This window comes from Oculina patagonica, chromosome 14 (genome assembly GCF_052425735.1).
Source record: "Oculina patagonica isolate OP01 chromosome 14, crgOcupat, whole genome shotgun sequence".
NCBI classification, from domain to species: Eukaryota; Metazoa; Cnidaria; class Anthozoa; order Scleractinia; family Oculinidae; genus Oculina; species Oculina patagonica.
This window is the reverse complement of record NC_135771.1, coordinates 13,969,962-13,995,342: the sequence shown is the minus strand read 5'-3', so window position 1 is coordinate 13,995,342 and position 25,381 is coordinate 13,969,962. Positions and strand designations below refer to the sequence as shown.

Below are 25,381 nucleotides of genomic sequence, written 5' to 3'. Positions count from 1 at the left end.
CTCCCCCTCACTCCTTCCCCATCCTTTTGCTGGAGCTTCCATTCTCACTGTTGTCTCTCTCATTTTAGATTATCGAGCAAGCAGATTTGGTCATAGGTAGAGAGCGAAGTAACTCTTCGTCCGCGTGACTGAATGCCAACATCGTAGCTTTGTCAGTGATTGGTGGAAACTCAGGTCACGTGTTCAGCACACGGTCAACATGTTACTTCGACGTAGAACGGAAGTTGAAGATCTTGTTCTGACGACTTTTGAGATGCGAGCTTGTAACTGAACTAAACATAAAAATAAGTAATTTTGAAAAGTGATGCAGGCAGGTACTGCACCATGCAGGAGAGATGCAACAGAAGGCTGGAATATGTCGATAATTTACAGCGATTTTATGGAATAGATTAATTCAAGATATAACCTCAGGCAGGGGACAAGTTCTGTTTTTGACAAATTTTATCGCTGCACACAAAGTGTCTCCGTAAAGCACGAGCTTTTGAGTCGTCACGTCCATTTGACGTCATGTTGCTTAGCAACGCCACTGCCGGGTAACGCTCGTGATTTGTGTAAGTATACGAAGGTTGCCGAGGACGTCTGAAGAATTTCGAAGAACTGTTTATTGCGTTTCGTTCGATAAGCTATTGCTCAAGGGCTGACTGCTAGCTCTGAAAGGCAAACGTTGCTTGAGTTGCTCGTACCACAAAAGTTAGCTGAAAAATTGCTTAACACAATGTACAAAGGCCTAGTCGTGATATCAATCAATTCACAGAGGGCGATGATGACGTAATCAGATAACTGTCCCCTGACTGAACTGTAAAATTATGTGAATTTCAGTGCAAACAGCCTTTGCCACCATTAGTGCTTTGTACGTAGGGACAACTCTTGAACGAGTACTGATGAAAATATTTAATATAGAAGGCAGAATGATCACATGTTTTACGAAGTGTATAGTTCTGAAAAATATGTCTGGCTAGTTACGTTGACTGCTAGAAAGGTCTCACGACAGAAAAGTAACGGACGTTGTCTAAAATGGCAGACGTTTGCTCGTTCTCAATCACGAGCAACGACTAACAAGAAATTGATGAGTGTTGGTAATGAATGGGTCAATGTAAAGCTTCAAGGTCTGTTATCAGAATATCACAGCCACCGGCCATACCTTGTGAAAACTTGAACAAAATAATGTGTCGCTGTTAATTGATTTCATTTCCCTTTAATATGACGAAAATAAAAAATAAATGAACTCTGCATCGCAAACCTTGTAAAATAAAAGTCAACTTTTAACTTTTAATTGTTGGTATACCTTATTGTTACTTATTTTCGCGGGACTTAATTTTCGCGATTTTCGCGATTTTCAAAAAATCGCGAAATAAGACCCGCGAAAATAATTCTAAACGATTTCTATTTATTTTTTATGCTAATGCGTATTTTTGGCCAAATCGCGAAAATTAAGTCTCGCGAAATATTCCTTTCCATTTTCGCGAAATTAAGTACCCGCGAAAATAAGTAACAATAAGGTAGTTGTTTTTATCTTGATGCAGTATGGCTAAACGCGCATGACCCACGTAGCATTATTAACCGGTCGGCCTGGGGCGAGCCCAATTCATAATTCACTGGAGGTTTTTTCATCGTGTGATTCAGCTCTTGCTTTTACGCGGCTAAACTGCGAAGACAATAACTGGACTGTAGAAGCAATTTCGTCGTAACAGAAAACGTAAAAAACCGATCTTTAAAATATATATCCATAAGCTAACACAAAAAAAAATTCCTAAGATTTGAATTGGCTTGCAGGCCATGGTATATGAGCTCATAAACTATGGAACATAAAACGATAGCCCCTAAGTGATGTACGCGTCAGCGAGAACACCTGGGGAGCTAAAATATTGTGATTCTGAGGGTGTTTTTGAAAAAACAATTATTACACTCGCGCTTGTTGGATATGAGATAGTTATAGCCATTACTTTACTTCAGCACTGCATTTATTAAATTGCACACTTCGAAAAAAAAGTGGCGGCCGGTTCCGATAGTGAAGGCGCAAGTCACTGTGGGATTATTTCGGGAGAAACAAAGAAAAATGACGGAATGGAACGCTAAATGCGATGGTGATTTCAGGGTTGAACACCATAAACCGGATGTTCTTTTCCTCGCAGCCAGCTTTGTTGTTGTGGCGCAATGTTACAATATTGATTAGGAGTTTGCTCCATCTTGGAATTTGCTCGAGTAATTTGCCAAGTTCCGTGCGAGTTTTGACAAGTTCCCGGCTTTTATTTTTCGTATATTATCTGAAATAATACCACTCTGTGAATAGTAGTTGCCTTGATGTGGTTAACTGTTTATCGACTGGCTGTTTTTTTTTTTTTTTTTCTTCTACCCCAATTTTTTTACGAGAAGTAAGAAATCAAAAGCCCTCTGGGCTTAGTGTCTCGTGACTCTTTTCAGAGTTAAATTTATTTGAAAATAGACCGCTTTTCACGTCTATTTATTGCTTGTAAAGACATCGAAAATTAAAAAGCGTGCATCTAACATAAAGAAACATTTAGACTCCTCACCCCTAAAATTTGAACTAAAACTAAAGCTACTTTTGTCGCTCGATAAAAGTTGTGACATTCACAACACGATATACGAAACTCTTGATTCACTTGTCAATTCAGAAACCTTTGTCGTGAATGCTTGCGCTGAACTTCACGATTTCACAGTTAAAGATAAAAACAAAGGTTTATTCCAACTACAAATGGTTCTCACGCGAAAGGCTTAAAATCCAACTAAAAAATATATATAAGATTCTCTTCAGACCCCCCACTAGCCGTCTCGCCGGCATAATTTTTTCTCCGCTTAACACAGGGTGCCATTTAGTTTAGAAACGTCTAGATAAACTACATAGCTTAATCGTTAAAGTTTTGAAATCGATGCCTAATAGTATCCATTCCGATCACTATCACGGTAATTAAGCGTCCATCTTGATTCATACTAATTGATCGTTGCTATTTCTGTCAGGCGGATAATGTTCGTACTTATTATTGTCACGCGACTTGTTTCCGACACCTTATCAAAAGCGATTTTTCCAAGCAGCCAAAAGTAGGCTTGACTTAAATTCAAAGTACACTCCAGCATGTAGCCGTTGAACAGTTATAGGACTCCGATAACAGCAGAAAAAGAATACAGACACACACAGATTCATTAAGCATTTATCTGTCACAGATAGTTCTTAAATATCTAAAAAAAGGTCAACAAAGTCACAGATTCTCCTTTGTTGTTTTGTGTTTGTGACTGATAAGAACGTTTTCAGCCTCACGTTTCAATAAACGCACGCACACTACCAAGCAAAGTTTCATGGTTGACCTTTCGCGTGTGTCTTCGAGTAATACTCAACTTGAAGACACACAAGGAAAATAATGTCCACGGGATCTACCAGTTGTTTTGAACTAGTTTAATCAGCATAAATTCTAACTTACCTAAGCTAGCTAGTCAACTGAAGTAAAGGCACACATGTGGTTCGACTACTACGGTCTATTACATCTTTGAAATCGGATCTAATCAAAAATGGAAACGGCAAAAAAAGGTTTTCCTGACATATTGTCGGTCGACATACCTACAGTTCTGTAAGGCGCAATCCTGTTTAAGACATGCTTTTCCCCTATTGCTGTACCAAAATCATAAAACACATTGTTCTCTCACGAAACGGTAGCTATTTAACAATTAGACTGCGAGCTTTTCTATCGGCGAATAGAAATCAGTGGGAGAACCAATCAGATTCGCGGATTTCCAATAGAACACAGCTGAGTTTCTACTAATATCTGTTATATAATAACCTGAATTCTACGCGCATTTTGATTGGTTCTTACTTATGATCTATCAGAGAACAGACACATGGATGACGTCACGCAGTGGTGTGACTCGCGCGCGTGATCAGAGTTCGTAGTCCAAATCAGAGTTGTCGGCAAAGTTTTTCAAACTTGCGGGGCCACAACAAAGCAAAAAAGTTCAGCTTAATTACAAATCTTCAGTGAGAAACAATACGCCAAGCATCGTTCACCTTTCGAAACATTTAACTGGGCGAAACAAGCTTGAAGAAGACAGTGAATTATTCGAGAAATTATCCGAAATCTGTATGAAAGTTTGACCGATGTTGTACAGTTGGACGACGCCACGGAAAACAAACGAAATGCGGTTGAACGCTTCGGCTAATGCTTACAGATTTGAACAACTTTCCAAATCGGAATAAAGGTTAGTTTTTTCATTGACTTTCAATTGACCATTTTTCTGTTTATTCAATAGGATAACAATGCTTCGTGTCAACGAAAACTTAATAGTGAAATCAAAACAACTTAGCTCATCGGTACGGCAGCATTGCTCACACAGAAGTGTGCTGAAGTCTTGTGTTATTATATAAAACAAATAGATTTCATTTTGCCGTGCGTCTGTTCAGTAATAGATCACAGAAGACGTCAAAATGTGGTATGAACATCAGTGACCCACTCGGCTAGCGCCTCGTGGGCCACTTCTCTGTTCATACCACATTTTGACGTCATCTGTGATCTATTACTGAACAGACGCACGGCAAAATGAAATCTATTTGTTAAATTGACTAATATGACTAGAATGGTGGGAATCTCGTGTGATTGCTTTTATCACTAAGAAAAACAAACAAAAAGCTTAAAAATAAACGCGACTGTCAGTGCAAACAGCATCTGCAGACCTCTCAAGTCTCACGATTTTGTCGTGAGACTCACAGTTGTCACTTCAATCTCACGACGAGAAACAGAAATCTCACGAAAAAACAGAGTAACAAGTCGTTTGATTAGCGCCTGGTTTTAGGACTCTTTTAGTTATTTTTGTCCGTCAGTTGATCAATCTCCCGGTTTTTACTGAAATCTCCAGATTTTTTTACCTCAATCTCCAGATTTCCAGTGCTTTGAGGTTGAGAAGTCTGCATCTGTTTTGCTTAAATCTGATGATCGCATTTTTTGGCATTTACTAAAAAAAGAAAATTTTGACATGGCGGGAAAAATATTGACATGGCGGGAAAATTCCGCGGCCACAGAAAGCAAACACGCATGGAATGCACCTTCTCCCCTGTAGTATTATCTCGTGTCGTCATGACAACGTCATGACGTCACGAGACAAAAAGGGCAGGTTGAGTTCACATCGCCAAACTGGGAACTAGCATTCAAAATTCAAGTTTGCTTTGCAGGTCTTTGCAAGCTGCGGCTTTTGTTTTGAATTTTGAAGCATGGTTTCTAGTTAAACGATGTGAACACAATCTGTCGCTAATTTCTAGCAGTCTGTTGCAATGATAAACAATCGGCGTAAGGTAAGGCAGTTATTTTCTCCATCTTTGACTGGTATTATTTCAGTTTTGGTCATCCTCACTGATAAAATGTTTCCTTTGCCAGCACCCACCGAGCCAATTTTTTTAGGACAAGCAAAGAAAAAAAATGGGAGTTAAATCCTAGCGTAAACACTCAAATAAGCACCGCAGTTGGGCTCAAAAAGTTAATAACGCAGTACCGATGCGGCGCTTATTCGATGAATTCCGTTAAACTAAAAACAACACTACAAAGCAACTCTAAAACAAACTTAGAAGATTCTTTCCAGCAAAAGCGATGTTTTGCAGTTCAAAGTGATTGTTTTACCGCTCGCCCATTAGTTTTTCTATCCAACATTCTTACAATACGTAGTTCTGTAAATGTTGTGAAGGCCGCAAACTTTGCCAGGACGCCTAGCGCCACTTCTCCCTTCAGCAAAAGACGAATTTTGAAAACCAAAAGACGCTATTTTCAGTTACTGTAAAAGATTAGATTCTTTCTGGCGGCCAAATTTTAAATTAGCGCCGCCCTCGAATAAGCACCGCATTTGAGGCGCGAAAAAGTTAATAAGCGCTGCGGCGCTTATTCGAGTAAATACGGTATGCTCCCCTTTTCGGATTATTATCAAATCAATATGTTTTGTCAGCATATAGACCGTATAACGGTTTTCGACGCCATCTTGACGAGTAGGCAAAGCGGGTAGAAATTACAGTGTTTGTATGAGAATCAGACGGCAAATATCTAGATATGCAAGTATGTCTACTTGGATGTACAGTTTGAATATTTAATGAGCCAGCATGGTTTCGTAACTTAAAAGCTCTTCCAGCACGACAGCCACGAAAGGGCCGTAAAATACCACAGTCTTGAAGTTGTTTGAAGACAGTGTGCTCAATAGGTTGACGTTTGAGGGTTGTTCTGAGGCGCCGAAGCTCACCAGGCGAATATTCATATCGTACTGTACCAAGATTTGCATCAGTGTTCTCGCCACGCGGGAAACTTGAAATGGATGACAACAAGTTTCGGGTGCCAGACGGGCGAAGCAAACGTCGACAAGCAGTTGGAAGCGTGTCCGAACCCTTAGTGATAGATCCTTGAAGTTGTAGAATTGAAAAAAAAAAGCTCTCCTAAAGCTAAAATCCTTAGAATGTAAGAGAGCCGATTAAGAGTGCAGCCACTCGAGGCGCATACAAATACTACTAAGAGAGATAACGGCTTCGGAGCAGCTCGTGTCAAAATGGCAATCATGGGGAAGATAATTATGATCAAGGACTCGCTTGTAGTTTATTCTTTTTGTTAACTTGTCGAAAGTTTCCGTAACTCGTTCGCTGTCTCCTCTAGACTTTATATATTTATCCAGTAACTCGCCATCGCATTCAGTGTTCTTTTCTGTGTTCCATCCTGCGAGTATTTGTTTCCACCCCCCCCCCCCCAAATAATAACATAAACACCCGCGAGGATACTCTCGGCCGAGGCCATCACGCTTTTTCAAAGTGAGCTGTTGACTGATGTGTTCATCACTTTTCAACAAAGAATCTAACATATCTAATGCACGTTAAAACAAACAGAAACATTACGTAAACATCTTTGAGTCCACACTTTAGTATCAAAGAGTTCCGCTGCCAGTTATCTTTTTTTTCTTAAGCTTTTATTACTAATAATAGTACTCACACTGTCTTGTCTAAACACATCTATGTCATATAACTTCTTATGACCCTTATTATATTCTCTGTTTGACGCTTTGGCTGTTCATGAATCATTCTTTTCCTGTCGAAATATTTGGATTCAGAAAATTATATCATTCGAAATACAACTTTCACAAACTGGTTTGGACACGTTTGTTCTACCTAAAACGAAACACTCGTTTGAACGCACTTGGTACTCGCTTGAAGCATATGAGCTAATGGGACGGTTGGGTTTATGGATGCAGAGAACTTACCTTACCACTGACAAAAACATCTGATTCTAAATAGCACTTTTAAACGCTTGCACTAAAAGAAATTTTATTACATTACTTAAAAGACAAAGGTAAGAAAATCCTACCTAATTTATAGCAAACGGCAAAATCTACACAGCTCCACTTTATTCAGTGCATTTAGCGGAGTGCTCGAGCCCCGAGTGGTAATTTCACATCTGCGCTAATAACAAAATAATCTTGTTTTCATTCTATATTAGAAGTCTGCTTATCCTATTATAATCCTTTTGTCTGCTTTTAAACTCTGTTTTCTTACATAACATATTATCGATTCTCACTGACATTTAAATTTCGTTCCATGACATAAAAAGAAGCGTCTTTAAACCTGAGCACATACCATCACGGAACCAGTGACGAAGACAGTTCATACCACACAGACGTGAGGTACTACTGTTGTAAGTGTTCATCGCTTAACTCTTGAAAGATGGCAAAGTTTGTGTATTTTACAGCTTTGGTGGTTCTCTGTGGAACAGGAAACTCACTGGAAACCACTACCAGCCCTCAACAACAAGATAACGGCGCTACCAAAGACTTATGTGAGGTACAAAAGTCGATAAAAATGTTCCTCTTTTAATGACAATCAATTTCTTAATCAAGTTGTGCAAAGATTTCTCCTTCCTTTCCATCATGTTGAGTTCAGCCATTGATTCCTTTGTAGTAAGGTTGCGGGGACACCTTAGGCTCATCATTATGACATTTTTAAAGCGTGTGCACGAAAAGCGAAGCGCGCGAGGTCTAAAAATAGAATGCAAATGATTATACCCCCCACAAAGCACAAAAAAATCAGCTGGCTCTGAGAGAAATAGAAGGAATCTAGACAAAGTTTTCGTTTTATGAAAGTGGTTTAGGACTACCCCCTTTTTCAGAAAGTGTTTTAGGAAAATCGTCCGACATTCCGGTTTGTTTGCCTGAGTCTTGTCTGAGTCGTGACGTCACTCGCGCGCTTCGCTATTCAAGTGCAACGAATGACATCGACAAGCTTGCGAGATATTCATGATTTTGGTGGCGTAGTGGTGGGTGGGGGTAGGAGATGGACTGTTTTTCGCTCCAATATGAACCGGGGAGAGAGCCAAAAATATTTCGGCCCTTCAGACCTTATGTCTTAATCTTTATCTCCAATCAAGGCTTTAATCTCTTAGAGAGGTTTACTTGAGTGTCAAAATAATTCGCATTTGCTTTGCTCTTGCATTACCGCGCATAGTGGACATGGTAATTGGTTTACAAATCTCACGCCACTTTCTCAACCAATCGAAGATAAGCCATAACCATATCGTGACATACTCGCACACGTTTTTTTTCGCGGTTTATGTCGGCTACTTGCATTTGCTTCGAGTCTTGATTGGTTCACTGGATTGTCTGTGTCTAGATAGATAGAAACTTTATTAAGAATGTCATCAACCACCTAGCTGGGAAAAAACTCCCCAACTAACACGAGGACATAACAAAAAAGAGTTAAACTAAAAGAAAATGCTAAAAAACTATAGCTATTTACAATAATAAAATTTAGATCTAAGTTAAAATACAGTAGAACCCCGGTAACTCGAACTCTGAAGGGAAACGAAAAACCGTTCGAGTTAACGGGGTTTCGAGTTATCGGGGTAGATTGAATATTTAATTTGCCAAGTAATTAATAGATAGCTTACTGATTTTACGGCACTTCAGTACACAGCACAGTGCAAATTAAACTTATCTCGTCAGAAACTCTAACACGATCATAAATTCTTAGGATAAGAGTGGAAAAATGCTGTCAAATACGTGATCTGTTTTGTTGCTCTAATCAATGGGCAACCGTGGTGAGTTGCAAGAACCGGGATTCGAGTTATCGGGGTAAATTTGACCCAAATTTTGATCAAGGGAAACGAAATTTAGTTCGAGTAAGCGGGGTTTTCGAGTTATCCGAGTAAAAATGACTGAAAAGTGAATTCAAATCCAAGGGAAATGGAAGTTTGTTCGAGTTAGCGGGGTTGTTCGAGTTATTCGAGTTCAAGTTACCGGGATTCTACTGTATGTTATGAGACAATGTACAGTGGATTATATAATACAATGATACATACTTAAAAATTCTTTAAGAGGAGCAGAGCGGACAGCCTCTGCACCCATCATCTAATAATGCATCAAGATTGTTAAGATTTCTGATGTTCGTCTTGAAAATGCTGAGAGATGTGGGCTCTCTTATGTTCTTTAGTAATTTTGACCACAATTTGGGTCCTAGATATCTGATCGAGTGCTTACCGTATTTCACTAAGTTTGTCTTTGGTAATTGGCCAGAGTGATAACTTTGGTTTGGGTTTTAAGAAACTCAATCGAAACTCGCTCCAAGAAGTTTACTATGGCGGAATGAAAATTTGCTGTTTACGGAGTCATTGTAAATTCTTTAAAGAAATAACGATGTCTTTGTTGTTACTTAGATAACTGGCTTCACAAGCGAACGAACAACTTGTGATCATGGAAAGAACTAGTGGGAAACATTTGCCCCGATAAGGGGAAATAAGATTAAATATGTTTGATATAGACATCAACGTTCCATAACTACTATGAAAGTTTTAACCTAACTATTGCTTAGAGAATGATAATTAAGAGGATGTTTTATCAGAGTAGACCTCACAACAGACGCGGTGACTCTAGTTACAAGTAACTGATATTGCTTAAGTAGTTAAAGGTTATTCAAAATGCGGATTATTTTCTTTTTGACTTATATGTATCGACTTTCTTGTAAAAACAAAATCTTTTCATGTTGTTTTAAGTTTTACTCTGTGTATCATCGTCCAATGAATGCATGTTTTACTTCCTTTCTAGAAATCCATATCAACTCATGGATTTCCAGGTATTCCAGGATCAAATGGCATGCCGGGAATGCCTGGCATTCCGGGGCCGCAAGGACCACAGGGAAGAGATGGAACTAAAGGACAGACTGGTGACAAGGGATCGCAAGGAATGATGGGACCAAAGGGACAGAGAGGTATTGAAGGGCCTCGTGGGAAGAACGGAGCGCCAGGAATCATGGGAATAAAAGGAGCGCGGGGACTTGTGGGTGATCAAGGAATAAAAGGCGACAAGGGTGAGAAAGGAGAAAGCGTGACAAGTCCTTCTAGTGCAGTGCCACAAACCAACTGGAAACAATGTGTGTGGAAAAATCTAAATGACGGTGAAGATAACGGAAAGATCAAGGTGAGAGAAAAAGGTAGCACTGGGGATTATGACATCACGGAATGATTTTAATAAAAAAATAAATAAATTACTTTTATTTAGGCACGATAAGGATTAAAGCTATGAGCTTGTGGGGCCGTGTATTCCCAATCGAATTGGAATTTGGAAGTGTCGGTTTTTTTTAATTTTTAACGTGGATGCGAAGCATAACTGTATTCAAAAAATTAGTATTTGCTACTTTGTCAAAGTGTGGTAGGAGTTGGGAGGGTCTGCAGCCAGCAAAAGCTTTGCTCGTACAATCTGATTGATACTATTGGAGCGGCGGAAACACATCTAGACAGAGTGACCAAGGTAGAAAGACCGCTTGTAAACCTCCTCCTAGTTTGGATTCTTGATAATGTTGTATTAGTTTGCTATATTTGTTTCATTATTGTGGTGAAAGTGCAGGCGATACGAACGTTTCCGATCACTTTCCAACTTTTCCGAAGATAAACGAAGTTTTCCGGAGACTTCCAAGGAAATTTCGAAGATATTTGAACTCACTCACGAGACGGAATATCTTGAAAAATCAATTTTACGCTCGCTCGCGATATTTTCGGCGCCAAAACGGAGAGGGGGCAACTGCGCCCCCCCCCCCCCCAAATTTTCGTTTGGCGGGCTACATACCCCCTGCCCCCCTGCTCCGCCGTCTTTGCATAAGGAAGATCAATTTTTGGTTTAATAGCCTGAGCTCAAGATGCCAGCATTAAAACACCATACTAACTAGGTCAGTTTACATTTAAAGAAGTTAAAAATGACTTGTTTCACTTTCTTTCGTTCCAGGACTGCTCGTTTAACAAGCTTCAGTCTGATACAGCGATCAAAGTCTCATTCCAGGGAGTTATGAGAGTCAGTGGTTCATCTGCTAAGTGTAACCGGTGGTTCTTCAAGTTAAATGGCAATGAATGCAGTGGACCAATGACAATCGAAGCTGTTGTGTACAATGGCTGGCCATCATCTGCTGGGAATCCCAATCTGCATCATCATCGATCATTTGAGGGATATTGTGAGAACATCCCACAGGGCACGGTTAGAGTGGAATTATGGGTTGGACAATGTCCTGGCTACACTTTGGGAGACGCTTACACTGGATGGCGATCGGTGTCCCGGATAATGATTGAGGAAGTATCTAGGCCCCAGTCCTAATTAATCAGTCCTTACTATTGTGATCGTTGTTTTTAAGACCATTATGCAACGAGAAAAGACATTTTTATTTGATTTTGGTGAGATGTATTTTAGCTATTTAAATTTCGTAAAAGACAGGCCATCCAATATAAACGTGTTTCAGTCTAGCGTAAAGATTTATTTAGACTAGTAATGCGGAAGCCATAGAAAACTCGCAAAGCCGTAAATTTCTAGTTGTACTCCAAGGAAATTTGGGATAAGAATTAATAGTCAGCTGAATAGTTTCATTGCAAAGAATGAAGACATTGCTTCATTAGTGTTCGATATACATCGATAAAATTCATTGCAAGAGTGATTCCTTCGTAGCCAGTTTTCTCGTGCAGCGAATAAACACTGAATAAACATGCTACGGTACTAGTATCAGAAACAATAAATTTTTCGTGTTCTTGAGATACTACTACTGTGTTATAATTAAATTCCATAATTTTTTGAACAAAAATAATCGACTTTTACATTTTATTGCTTATAAATGCAGCTTTTTATTGGTTATAGGCTTACAACTTTGTAACGTAACAAAAAAATTAAATAGCACTAAAGTGCGAAATGGAACTAAATAAGAAAAAATTCTGTAGTTTTAGTAAAAGAGCCGAATGATTCTGCGGTTCTGTTCATTGTAATCGACATTTCTGGTGAGCAAAAGCAACTGACAATAAATCATGGACGAGAACCTGACATATCAACCTCACTTTTATCCCCGGCTGCAACTATACAGAATGATTTAACACTAACCGCCCTGCTGAAAATCCGGGGGGGGGGCACTCCCTTATTAGGGAACATGCGGCCCGATAGGGTATGGTATTCAGGCTTTTTTGTCTTGAACGGGGTATATATTTCACCCATTTTTGTCTTAAACAGGGTATCTTTGCATGGAACAAAGTCAAACAAGATAGGCTTATATGCCTGCAGAGGTGTAACAAGCCGAATTTTCACAAATTCTTCCGTATTACTGACTTACGTTGATTTCGGCATTGATACTTAGCTTAATTCACGATCACAACAAGCAAGTGAGGTACTTGTTTATGTCTTATACGGGGTATCAAAAATTGGCATTCTGTCTTAAACAGGGTAGGAAAATCAGAGGTTCGTGTCTTAAACAGGGTTGGGGTTTAGGAGGCCGGGCCGCACCTCCCTACCCGAAATTATGTCGAGTACCCCCCCCCCCCCCCCCCCCCCCCCCCCCCCTTTTCCCCGGGTACCCCGGGCTGAAAATATTTAGTCGATAAAACAAGCTACTGTTCAATCTTTGACAAAACAAGCTGGAAAAGGGTAGTATTTTTTCTTTATTCCCTCCCCCTATTCAGTGCTCATTCGGAACTGCCATTTTAACCAAAACGTTTTGTTTGAAATGAAAACAAAATTGATATGGGGAGAGGGGAGGGGTTTCGTCATGTTTCGTTGGCTTGTTTAGTTTCTAGATTTCGCGTATTGTCACAGTATTGTCCAATGTACACAATTAATATAAACAATAACCTCCATTTGGCGCGAAAATATGCATTGATATTTGTCCGCGAACATTATCTAATCCGAGAAGCGAACAGTTTTCCGAGAGCGAAGCTCGAGGAAAACTGTGATCTTCAGTTCGAGGAACAGATAATGTCCAAGGACAAATAACATACTTACACTAAACTTCTGAAGGAAGATAAGATAAGATAAAAACTTTATTACCGTATCTGTGTGTTTAGCCCTTATGGACTAATTGGGGACACAATTAAAATACCTAAAATACTATTAATAATGCTAAGCTTAAAATATTTAAAATACTTAACTAAAAACTAACAACTAATATTTACAATGTCTTAAGCGCAACATTTTTTGACATTTTTTTTTCTTTGTCCCATGCTCGTGTCATGTTGAATACTTCATCTTCATTATTTATTACCGAGCTTAAAATTTACCATCTTTATTATTACTTACTACAGAGTTTGCAACAGTTACTATTGTTGTCCACGTAGTCCGATAGATTGAGTTTTCTAATTTTAGTTTTGAATGCGGCCACAGTCGGCGAGTTTTTCAGGTCTTTCCTTAATTTTGAGCATAGAAGTGGTCCAAGATATCTGATACAATGTTTCCCGTAGCGTTTAGTATCAAAACGCGGTAAGACAAAATCACTGTTTCTAAGCGAGTGTGTAGTGTCTTTGCGGACAAAAAGGGCAGAGACGTTGTCTGGCGCAAGCCCGTTCTTGACCTTATACATAAGCGTTGCTGTATCTTGTAAACGCCTATTATATAGTGTGGGCAAATCTGCCCGTCCCAAGAGTTCGTTATAGGCTTCGGCGTGGGATCTGAATATAACTCTTAATGCGCGTTCCTGAATTCTCTCAAGTTTCCTTTTGTCCGATGACTTACACTGAAACTGCCATGTTAGATGGCAGTATGTTAGGTATGGTAAAATGAACGTCTTATACAGTAATAGCGTAGCCTTGCAAGGTATTAAATTGCGAAGACGAGAAAGTACTCTGACTTTCTGGCTGGCCTTAATGCATAGCACACGGATATGCTCGGTGAACTCAAGATTATCGTCGATGTGAACTCCCAGTAGCTTGATTTGTTCTGTTTTTGTAATGTCTATGTCATCGATGCTGAGGGCTGTGTCGCTCTTGTCCTTGTCGATTTTTCTTGGATTGATATTTAGCGACTGAAACTTGTCTGGATTTGCTTTTAAATAGTTCTTTGAGTACCAAGCCAGGGCTTGGCTACCATAAATTTTCAAACTGCGTCCAACTGTTTCGTGGTCCGTTCCCTTAACGTACATTAGTAAGAGTCCGAAGGATGATCCTTGAGGGCATCCACGTTTCATCTTTATCCAGTCACTCGTGATTTCGCCCAATTTTACTCTGTTATGTCTGTTCTCAAAGAATGATCGCATTAGTTCAAGTGAACGTCTTCCAAAGCCGTAAGCCTCCAGCTTCTTTATCGTCAAGGAATGGCTCAAGCTGTCAAAGGCCTTTCTCATATCTGTAGATAGAATATAAACAAGTTGCTTTGTATCAGCGGCCAATTTCCAATCTTCTATCAGCGCAAGCAGTGTTGTTTCGCAGCTGTGTTTTTTCCTGTACGCTGTCATTCTGTTGTACAGAGTTTTATCATAATGGCATGTCACCTGGTTGCAAAGCAACTGTTCGAATATTTTGTCGACTGCGGTAAGGGAAGTGATGGGGCGGTAGCTTGTAGTATCCTGTCTGTCTCCCTTCTTATACGCTGGTGTGCACTCACCCATTTTCCACGCATTATGCCATTCACCTTGCTCTATGCAGTTGTTGTAGAGTTTAGTAAGGGATGCTGCTGTACCCTCAGCTACGCTCTTGAGAAGCTTTGGTGAAATACGCGAGTCCCATCCACTAGATTTCTTTGGATTGATCTTTTGAAGAGCCTGTTGTACTTCAGGCACCTAAAATAATTTGAAGTCAAAATCGTTTTCTTTATAAGCTTCTCGTATGCTCCTAACGCTACTGTGCTCACTGTGGTCCTCTTCCGCGAGATTGTTAACATGGTCTCCTCCAATCATGATCTGACGCCACATTAGTAAAGTAATCTGCCAGTGTTTCTGCTACTTCCTTTAGATTCTTTACAATGTTGTGTTCGTTTGTCTTAAGGTAAATTGCTGTTGGTTCCTTGCTTTTACCACCGATGAATGGTTTTAAAGTATCATAGAATTTATCAGGCCTCGATTTAAGTTCTTCGTTCGGTCTTTTGTACCAATATGCTCTAATAGCTTTCCGGCGCTCTCGGGTAGCTATACTGGCTATATTTCGATACTTTCTTTTAAGTTGGAAAAGGAAAATATATTTGTAAACAGATTTAGTGCTCTAATATAGCAATTTTTAATAAAAATAAATAAATATCGAAGACGAAGCGGTAGTTTAACGTGGCGACATATTCCAAATCCACCGACACGTGAATTATCTGCGAATGACAATCTCTTTCTCTCCATTCAGTCACTGTCAACTGTCAACTACAGTTCCTTTTGTCTCCTTCACTTCAGTAAACAACTCGGAGCCAACTTTAATGTCAGCGCAATGAAAAAAGTTTCTAGTTCGCCAGCCGCAGGAACGGCAGAAAATGCTCCTTTTGACCTGTTAACCTAAATCATTTGTTATAGCTTTTCACGATGTGGAACACTTTAGAGGGGATAGAGTATATGAAAGGCTGAGGGTTTTCCTCGAAATGGAGCCTCCCCGTATACATATATATATATATATATATATATATATATATACGCATAGCAACCTTAAGTTAGCCTTTTATTGCCAGTTTATGTATTTTAACGGTCATTCGTTGATGTTGCCTGATGAGTGTGGTCATACTTTGATCACACGAAACAGCGTTGTCGCAATAAAACGATGAATTGAAATCTTCCTACTTTTGACCATTATTATCACTGCTCCTCTCAGAGTTGAGCGCTCTACAAATTTATTCTATTCATGTTCAAGAAGTATATATATATATATATATATATATAGAAAAAATCGAGTACACACCACCACCCTTTCCCGGCCAAACGCCAGAGCTAGAGTTGGAGGTTTCCTCGACTCTTGCTTTCGTTTGGCCCGGGCTATCTGTAGTTATCTATAAAAAAAATCTATCACGATCATACAGGTCTGTTTCGTTAACCTGGTCTGTTTATAGTTAGGGGTATTTTAATAAATAATAACACAAAAGGATATTAACCGATTACAAGGAACCATATTTTCTCAAATATTTTTTGTTTATGGTGAAACTAAATGACGTTATTGAATTAATGAAAACGTTTTTGTATTTTAAACTAGCTAGTGCGCTGTTTTTCTCTTTTTCTTAATCATAAGCAAAGCAGGTACCATGCACAATAGCTCTTATATCTCTCTAAGAGTTAATATAATACGAATTAGATAATAGCAATTCCATCTTACATTCACCGCAAAACGGTTTTTAAGCAAATGTATAAGAAAGTAAACTTCTGATCAAACAACATTAAAAACCAGGCCCTTCTTATAATTCGAAGACACTTCTATGCAAAGAATGAAATATCCTCTTTTGTTCAGGATTTTGCCGAAGTACAAATAACACTTTAGACCTTTTTTTAGATTGTTATTTCAATAGCTGGCAGCACAAGCTGCAAGCATTTCAATTTTAATGTATTTATATAAAGGCCATGTGTCTATCTGTTCTTTAAATATTTTTTTTCACACACAATCAGTTTTCAGCGATTTTAAAATGAGTTAAGAAAAAACTATTGTAACGAAGACCGCGCATATTAGAACAGCTGCGAAATTAGTAAATAGCCAAGCGGGAAAGTAATGTTTCACTACATTCTGTTTTTAATATTAGTTCTATGTATGCGGACTACATACGAACACTTTAACGATTCATATCGAAGGAGCGGGTATGTACTCATTGCTTGTCATAGCATTCAGGTCTTTAGCAGTTTATATTTCGCAAGATTTTCTCAGTGCAACTGTCTTTAATCACTCTTAACAAGATGCTGATAATGCCGCCTATAATTGCATATCTTTTAAATAGAGTTGAGTTTTGATATGATAAAATCCGCCGTAAATCATTTAAAGGGTTAGATTTTTTGGTTGATATGTAGTAGAGATTAGTCACGAAAATATCAGAAATCTTTAAATCATTTTGAAGTCAAAAATCACAACAAACAAAAAGCGCGTATAAAGGTTAGTTTCAACCATGCATTACAAAACAGTCTTTAGTTTGAAAACATGATATCAATTTTATGTCATTTTTAAGGCTGTGAATATGTCTTTAAATTTACAGATGGGCGCTTTATATGAATTTCCTTAAGATGAAAGGAATTTTTTTACTAAGTGCTTTCCTTATGGTTGTACCATTGTACGTAAGAGGCACCGTTTACTATGTGGACGGTGAGAAAGGCGATGACTCAAATGACGGACAAAGCGTTTTCACTGCATTTGCGACCATCACGACTTGCATCGACGCACTGACTAACCCTGGTGATGAGTGCCACATTCGCAGAGGACGTTACCATCAATCAGAATTCCAGATTTCTGGCAAACGAGGCACCCCGTCCAAACCTATCATCATTCGTGGCTATCAGGACGAGATTCCAACTATCGATGGAACAATTCCTCTCACACCTAAAGCTGGCTGGAAACGTGGAAGAAATGGGATTTACAGCGCTAAAATAAATCAGGACATTTGGCAACTCTTCGTCGATGGTGAAATGATGACCAACGCTCGTTGGCCAAACGCTCTGTGGTCAGACAAAACAGTTTTCTTGAACAAATATTGGGGAAAGTCTGCCAAAAGCTCTACTCGTGGAAGAATGGTCGATAATGGCGAAAAAGACTTGGCTGGAAGTGGGTTAAATGTGGCAGGGGCGATGGCTGTGCTGAATATCGGTAGCTTCAATACTTTTACTGCCACCGTCAAAAGCCACACACCCGGAAAACAGTTCTTCACTTACGACGACACATTCGGCAACATCAACTTCAAGCCGTGGCGTAATCAGTACTTTTTGGAAGACAAGTTGGAATTCCTTGATGAAGCTGGAGAATGGTTCTACGACAAGAATACGAAAACTGTTTATGTGAAGACGCTGGATGGTGAAACTCCTGAAGGACGGATACGTGGCAAGGTAAACGAGTGTCTGTATTCGAGAAGTACAACTGTAACACGATTATTCAAAGCCACTGGTTTAGCCAGTAATTCCGTTAATTAAATGCGAATGACTGGTAGAGCATTACTTGTTGGCAGCTGATGTACTCTTTTCTAAACCCCAGAATAGGGTAATATCAATATTTATTGGTTTCAGTTATTTACATCCGCCTTTGAAATAGGCAAATGAGGCACGACATTTTGCTAAACCTCGCCTAACAAATGAATGAACGAATGACTCACTGACTGTCTAAATGAATTTATAAACGAGCGAACGAATGAATGATGTTAATTGAGTGTTAGCAGTGTTAAAAACAATTTGGGAAACTGGATTCAACTGAGGTAATACCAAGTGGAAACTATTAATTTAAAAATATTACAAATTGAAGCAAAGTTTACAAGTTAAGGTAAAGGGTTCGAGCATAGCACTCCTAGTGGCGTTCGAGCCCAGTGGACTCCGGATCTTTACTCCCATTATATAGTGCCTCTCTCCACCCAGGTGTATAAATTGGTACTGTCGAGTTTAATGTCTTTAATAATGGGAGCTCGAGGACCCTGCGATGGACTAGACTCCCATGCAGGGGGGATTAGAAGATAAGCTCCGGCATGATGGGCCACTTACAAGTTGAAGCAAGTAATAATTGCCTGTTATAATCTTTTCATCGTTGCAGGTTCAAACGTACGCTTTTACCATTTCCAACTGTCAGCATGTGCATTTCAAGCATATGGAGTTCTTTGGCACCACTATGAAGGTACCGCGACCACGCAGACGGGATGTGATTGATGAGCTCTCTTTTGACTCGATCAATTTCAACTTTCCTTCTTATTCCAAGCGCATGCTCGGTTTAACCGACCCTCCACAGTGGACGGTAATCCATACAAACCGCGGGAAGAGCTTCCAGTTAATAAACAGCACGTTTTATGGAACCGATGGCGTTGCACTTGAGTACAGCGGTACTGGAGTACGAATAGAGAACAATCTGTTTGAGTACAATGATTGGTCCGTAGCTCATATGCAAAGACCGAATGGTGGATTAGGAACTGTCATATCAAACGGTGAAAACGACCACTTTATTAGAAACACTTTGCGCTTCAACGGAGCTTCTAGTGGGTACCGTCCCAATAAAAGAAATCCCGTTGTCAAGTTAAACCACATTCACCATCAATGTTGGGGAGTTATACAGCACGACGGGGCAGGTATCCAGTTCCAAAGAGGCGCGCAAACGCATGGCGTTTTGCAAAACAACTGGGTTCACTCGAGCCCCAAGTATGGCCTCCGCTTTGACGCAGGAAAGCCCCCAGGAGTTGGACAAAACGGCACTATAAAAGGGAACGTGGTGTGGAAATGTGGCGGGATCATGGTCAAAGGTGAGTTCCACACAGTGCTTAACAATCTTGCCTTTGACAGAAGGGATGAGAATAGTAGAGATAAAAGGGCCGACGGATGCACTTTGTGTGTTCTTAAGCGCTTTCGTGAAGAGCCAATTGATATGAATACGGATTCGGTGGTTCTGAGAAACGCGGCCGACATTGCGAATGGTGGCAAGATTAAAGGAGTTTCATATCCTTTGCCCGGACGGCTCGTGGAGTTTAACATAGCAGGTTATGTGCGGAAAGAAGTGGTGGACGCGGACAATTTGGATTTCCGGCCCCGTAAAGACTCCAGATTTAACAAGGATAAGGTTGGGCCTTACATTTACAAACCTAGCAGTAAATATTATTGGATTCCTGGAAGGCAGCTTTACAAGGCCAGTACACCAGTCCCCCCTGATGGTAGTAACAAAGTTAAGGTAAAATCAACTAAAATTGAATGTGTTGTTTTAGTGCACGATCAATATCTACTTTTTATAAGGTGTACTAACTGGTGGGGGTATTTCCTATATACAGGCAAAGTTTGGGCCATGTTTTAAGGTCATTTTGGAGAGGCTGGTATAAAGTCTAGTTGCTTCATTTAGGTGTTTGAGACGAGAAAAAAAATTAAAGTAGCGCGGGGAGGATATATAGGATATTAAAAGGAATCTGTTTCAATTCGAAATGAGATATAGAAGGGTTGGATGACAGGGTAAATCAAGATCCCGTCGTGGGTTATACAAACAGCAAATAGATAACTCTACGCGGCAACACTTCATGTATCTAGAGTGACTTTTATTTGAGTGTGAGAAGTAATCCACGCTTGCATTGGTTTTACATAAATACGGTTAGTTATCGCCTTATAAAACGTCCGCCACTTTCTCGATCAATTACAGGAGTAAAACCAAAACCAACCGTGATTCTCTCACTGGCACCTTCACAGGCTTCGTGTTAGCTACCTGAATTTTGCTTCGTGTTTTGATTGTTCAATAAATTGTTTGTGTTCTTCGTGACTGGCCTGGGTGACAACTTTAATTTGACTTTACGAGACTTGATAGAAAATCGATCTAGCAGTATAATATAGATTTCTTTTGATAATTGTAAGCGCAAAATTTTCATTTTAAAATCTTATATTTAATCGTTATTTTTTCCAAACCCACTTAACTTCTGTCTCTTTCTATGTATTCACGTGAACAGATATTTGGACAATTATTGGGATTTTCCAAAGGAAAAAGATGGCACTATTAAAAAATAAATTTAACCTTTTAGAAGTTGTCACGGGCCCATTTACATGGAAAGAGCTAGGATGATCCTAACTCTAGAATAATCCTCCTTTCATGTAAAATGGAATGATCTTAGTGCTAGGATCATCCCTCATCTTAGATAGGATGATCCTAGCACTAGGATTATTCTATTTGGCATGAAAGGAGGATGATCTTAGTGCTAAGATCATCCCCTTTCCATGTAATAAGAATAGTGAAAATGTGAAAGAAAATTTCACGTCCCCTCTCCACTCCACGCTTTTGTACCAAGTCCCACCAAGATACTAACTTATAGCAGAAGTACATAATTTAGATTATGTACTTCTGCTTATAGTAAGTAATTTTTCCCTTTCTCTCAAAGCCTGATAGAGACGCTGTTATGTGGTTAAACGCCTTCGGTGCCTCGATTCATCACGTGTACTTTGGTACGAACAAGGCGAAAGTTGCCGAAGCAACACCGAAGTCACCCGAGTACAGTGCAAAGATCACCAGCGATGGTAACGTGTATTACCTTTCAGAAAGTCTTCAACCAGGTTCTACTTACTACTGGAGAGTGGATGCTGAAATAGACGGCGAAACCATTTACGAAGGAGACGTGTGGTCATTCCAAACAAAGTGAGACACCAGCGAAAAACAGAAAAAAAAAACCGCTAAGAAATTAAGCTATCGATATTGAATGTTATGTTACGTCCTCATTGCTGAATTACACTATTAAATGATTGTGTGGTTTATGACGTAGAGTCTCATTTTCTGAATTTTAGAAGTAATTTGCCAATAAAAATAATAGGCCCATTGCTATTTTCTTTTGGGAATTGAAATTGATTTTTGAAGGTTAAAATAAATCATCACCTGAAATTTAAATGTATGCTTTGTGTTTGCCTTTGACAGATTCAATTTTGAGCTCTTTCCTACAATTTCTGAACGATTGGGTCATATCCCAAGTTGCTGATGGCCTCTAGCCCAGGTACTCAACTTCTAAATGACAATGAGTTTGACTCGAAGTTCATGTTACATCATAGTCAACAAATGCTCCTTTTAAACGGTTTCGCACCAGCAATCCTATTTAATGACTTATAATACCAAGCAAGCTGAGTGAACGTTCTATCTACTCTCGCCCAGGTCACTGTTGCCTGCGCGCGATCAAAAGAGAGTTATACCCGTCGACCTCCATGAAAATCTGAACAGGTTCGAGGCTGTGCGTTCAATTACACTATGTCTACCGTCAACTCCCATCTATCCTAGTCCGTTTTTCTTCTTTTCTTTCATTTCGCATTAGCTGATCAATTGAAAATTCTCTGCTTTTTCGGAGCAATAAGAAAAGAAATACGATACGATAGAAATACGATACTGTTCGCCGTTCTTCGCAAGTCTTACGACGTCATCATCTCATGTTTTGGACTGTAAACATGAGATGATGACGGTAGGAAACATTTGCTGACGTATAACAAACTCTTAATGTTTCACTGCTGTAGCTTGAAACCTTTTACATTTAAGGGGAAGGGGAGAATCAACACTTTAACCCCGTCTTAAAAGACCGTAATGAAAAAAAAAAAAACTAAAAAATGAAGCTGCACTTGAGTCAAGAGAATTAAGAACTTTAACCTACTGTAAAGGCAGATCATTTAGACAGCAACTTATCTATCCATTTCAGCACTTGAAAAATTTACTCACTATACAGGAGCAGCCTTTCTGGTATCCAACCATCTCACTGCACCGACTCCACAACACTTTAATATGTATTAGTCAAATCGAAGGTTCAACATCCTCCCCGGGCATACCTCAGGCATTTGACGCCTTTGCCTTCCATGGGGGAAGGGAATTTGATAATCGAAGTCTTCTCGGTGGTGGGGAATTTCATCCGACCACATAGGGGGTGCGGAATTTGAACGCAGACTTGATTTCTGGTTGTACGTGTTCCCAGTGAACGCTTGTGGGTTTATTATCATGGCGGAGACCGATTATCTTCTATGTATTTGTTATCTTCTACGTATTAATTATAGAATAGAGGAAAAAACTGTGTGGTCTATTTATAAGCCGGTAGGCAGACAGGATTTTACGAGCATAAAAAGCTACACAGTTAAAACATCTATTTAACTATGAATTTTTCCCGGGGGTGAGGACATTTGATCACTGGAAATGGGCTTGTAGGGGGGGGGGGGGGGGGGTATTTGAACAGCTTTTTGGCCCAGGGAGGCGGGAATTTGAACGCAAATTTTCCAAAAATTCAAATGCCCGGGGGGTTGCTCGGGGGGGGGGGATGTTGAACCTTCGATTTGACTGATACATTACCTATATTCATAAATCTCAAAGACAAACATTATCTCAAGCAGCGATGACTTAGGGAGAGCAACAAGGGCTGTTGGATGTAGTTATGTGGCTGCTTTCAGTATACACTCTTAATAAAATGCAGTGTTCCAGCCAATCTCTTTTCTAAGACTCCAGTTAATAGTTTACAGTAAAACCCCGCGTGTAAGAACCTGGTGATTTAATAAACTCATGGCAGAAATTTGCCATTATAATACCCAAATTGAAAAATATAAGAACCTGTTAAGACGGATTCCGCTTAAAGTTCGAGCAACGAGTGCGAAAATTAAGTACCAAAAATCTGCTCATAGTACAGCAACATTTTGTATACTGTTTAAAAGATCTTATCGAAACTCATTCGGCTTAGTGACCCCGTAATAAAATTCTAAAGCATTCTCGAGAAAATTAAAGTCAAACCTCGTAAAAATGTTTATAACGCGCGCCATTTTGTTTTGAACTGGCGCGAAACGTCCGTTTTAAATGAAATATTGACAATTTTAAATCCATTTTTCTCTCGCGGGGTCAGCTTGAGTGCTAAATTTTTGGCAGGTTTTTGTTAGCTGTACTTAAACTGTTACCATGCTTAGAGGTCCTTTTTGGTAACTTTATTTTTGCCTGTATTGCTCGAATGTTGGGCGGAAACCATCTTAAGCACTCCTGATCCCTCGGCTTGATTTGGCGCGAATTTTCATGACATCACTGTTTCCATGGCCTTGCGTTCCGCGAGTGGACAAAAACAACCAGGGGCTAGGACCCCTCTCCCCTGGGGAGGTCCTTCTCATTCTTGAGTTAAACGGGTTGCGTTGTAGAAAACGAAGACTGCTGTCACCTTTAACCCTCTTGTTCTATCTTCATCTCCGCGTTCGTGCTTTTGTATTTAACCAACTCGCTATTTATATCAGATATTATTAAATTTTCAGCCACGGATATTGCATTTCTAGCATTCTGATTGGTTCACTCAATCCCGGTTGTCAGCTCGTATACCTTAGTTTGACCTTATTTGGAAAATGATTGCGTTACTGTTGCCAAACTACAATTTTTCTGCGGGAAGCGACAGTTCCATCAAAAAATGGTTTTGAACAGCAAATTTGGCGAGCTTTATGAACAAGAAATAATTAGCGGTGCCTACAAAAACCAAAGAAATGCCATAGTAAATTAAACTACGCAAAACAAAAGGATAGATGCGAAAAGTGTAATTAATAATACTTTTAAACTAAACGCACAGCAAGAGCAAGTGAATAAAGTAGAAAAGCAGCAAATAATTTACGAAAGAACGGCAAACTGACACAGTTTCATTCAGTGTACGTCATAAAACTAGGCTCAGCACTTCAGTAAAGTTTGTTACCTTTCAATCTTGGTTTTGTCCTTTCATACTTTAATAAACCTGTTCCACTTTGAGCTCAATTTCGCTTCAAATAATAGCAGTCTTGATGACAGCCGTGGAGCCGTTAAGAAGTACAATGTAAACACTTGCTTCGTTCGACTTGCACAAGACTTGTAGTTTCCAGAAAACGTTTTGCTTCGGATCTTCTCGTAAATCTTAACTGTTGTCACAATTTCCATGATATTTAGACGACTTTAGAGGGGATTGTTTGAAGAAAATCTTCTGAAGAAAACTCTCTTGGCGTCTTGCTCGCTTTCCTCGTATGTTTCATTCAACTCAAGAAGTGAACACCGCGCCAGAAATTTTCGCGCCTCCTCATACTATCACTTCGTTTACATCAAAATGAAATGTCCATTCGATTTTAACTTGAGAAGAATTTAATAAAACAATTATTCTATTCGCCCTTGTTGGATACGAGTCGTTATAGCCAACTCGGCGCTTCGCGCCTCGTTGGCTATTTACCACGCGGACTCATGGAATAATTGTTAAATATCTGGCGATGTTATTGCTGCCGCAGCGAGTGAGCCTGAAGCGAACGAGCGAGGCAGCTCTCTAATCGGCAAAGGATTAGTTTATGGGGCCTGCAATCACTTTTTTTCACCAAACGCAAGGAGTTGTGGTCGGCGGTAAAATCAAAGGCGCAAGGAATTGTGGTTATGCGCGAATGGAAGATTAACGATGTGCAGTCGAGTTCAATGTGATTCTCGCGATCCTCGCGCCAATGCGGCCTTGTTGATTTGCGCTTTGCTTGTGACCAGGCGCGAGGCAGGATTGAAAAGAAGTAACATCCTTAAGTTAACTGAAACAGTAAAGTACTCTGCTTTTCAGTGGAAATTTATTT

The 25,381-nt window shown here is 39.6% G+C and overlaps 3 protein-coding genes across 4 annotated transcripts in view; all 3 read left to right on the top strand.

Annotated features, from left to right (window-relative positions):
• LOC144637972 (rapamycin-insensitive companion of mTOR-like) overlaps positions 1-1,273 on the top strand; it is a 42,243-nt gene extending 40,970 nt beyond the window's left edge. For both annotated transcript variants that reach the window (XM_078497063.1, XM_078497062.1), the window contains one exon: positions 69-1,273. In XM_078497063.1, the coding sequence (XP_078353189.1) occupies positions 69-128 (60 nt within the window). In that variant the 3' untranslated portion in view covers positions 129-1,273. The remainder of the gene's footprint in view (positions 1-68) is intronic.
• A 6,265-nt stretch (positions 1,274-7,538) lies between these two features.
• On the top strand, positions 7,539-12,369 carry LOC144638546 (uncharacterized). Its single transcript, XM_078497738.1, has 3 exons — positions 7,539-7,801; positions 10,057-10,428; positions 11,230-12,369. Exons 1-3 carry the CDS (start codon positions 7,685-7,687, stop codon positions 11,590-11,592), a joined length of 852 nt encoding a protein of 283 aa, XP_078353864.1. The 5' UTR covers positions 7,539-7,684; the 3' UTR covers positions 11,593-12,369.
• A 4,912-nt stretch (positions 12,370-17,281) lies between these two features.
• On the top strand, positions 17,282-21,577 carry LOC144638519 (uncharacterized). The gene is made up of 3 exons (XM_078497712.1): positions 17,282-18,220; positions 18,912-20,030; positions 21,214-21,577. Exons 1-3 carry the CDS (start codon positions 17,393-17,395, stop codon positions 21,469-21,471), a joined length of 2,205 nt encoding a protein of 734 aa, XP_078353838.1. The 5' UTR covers positions 17,282-17,392; the 3' UTR covers positions 21,472-21,577.
• Positions 21,578-25,381: the final 3,804 nt, after the last annotated feature.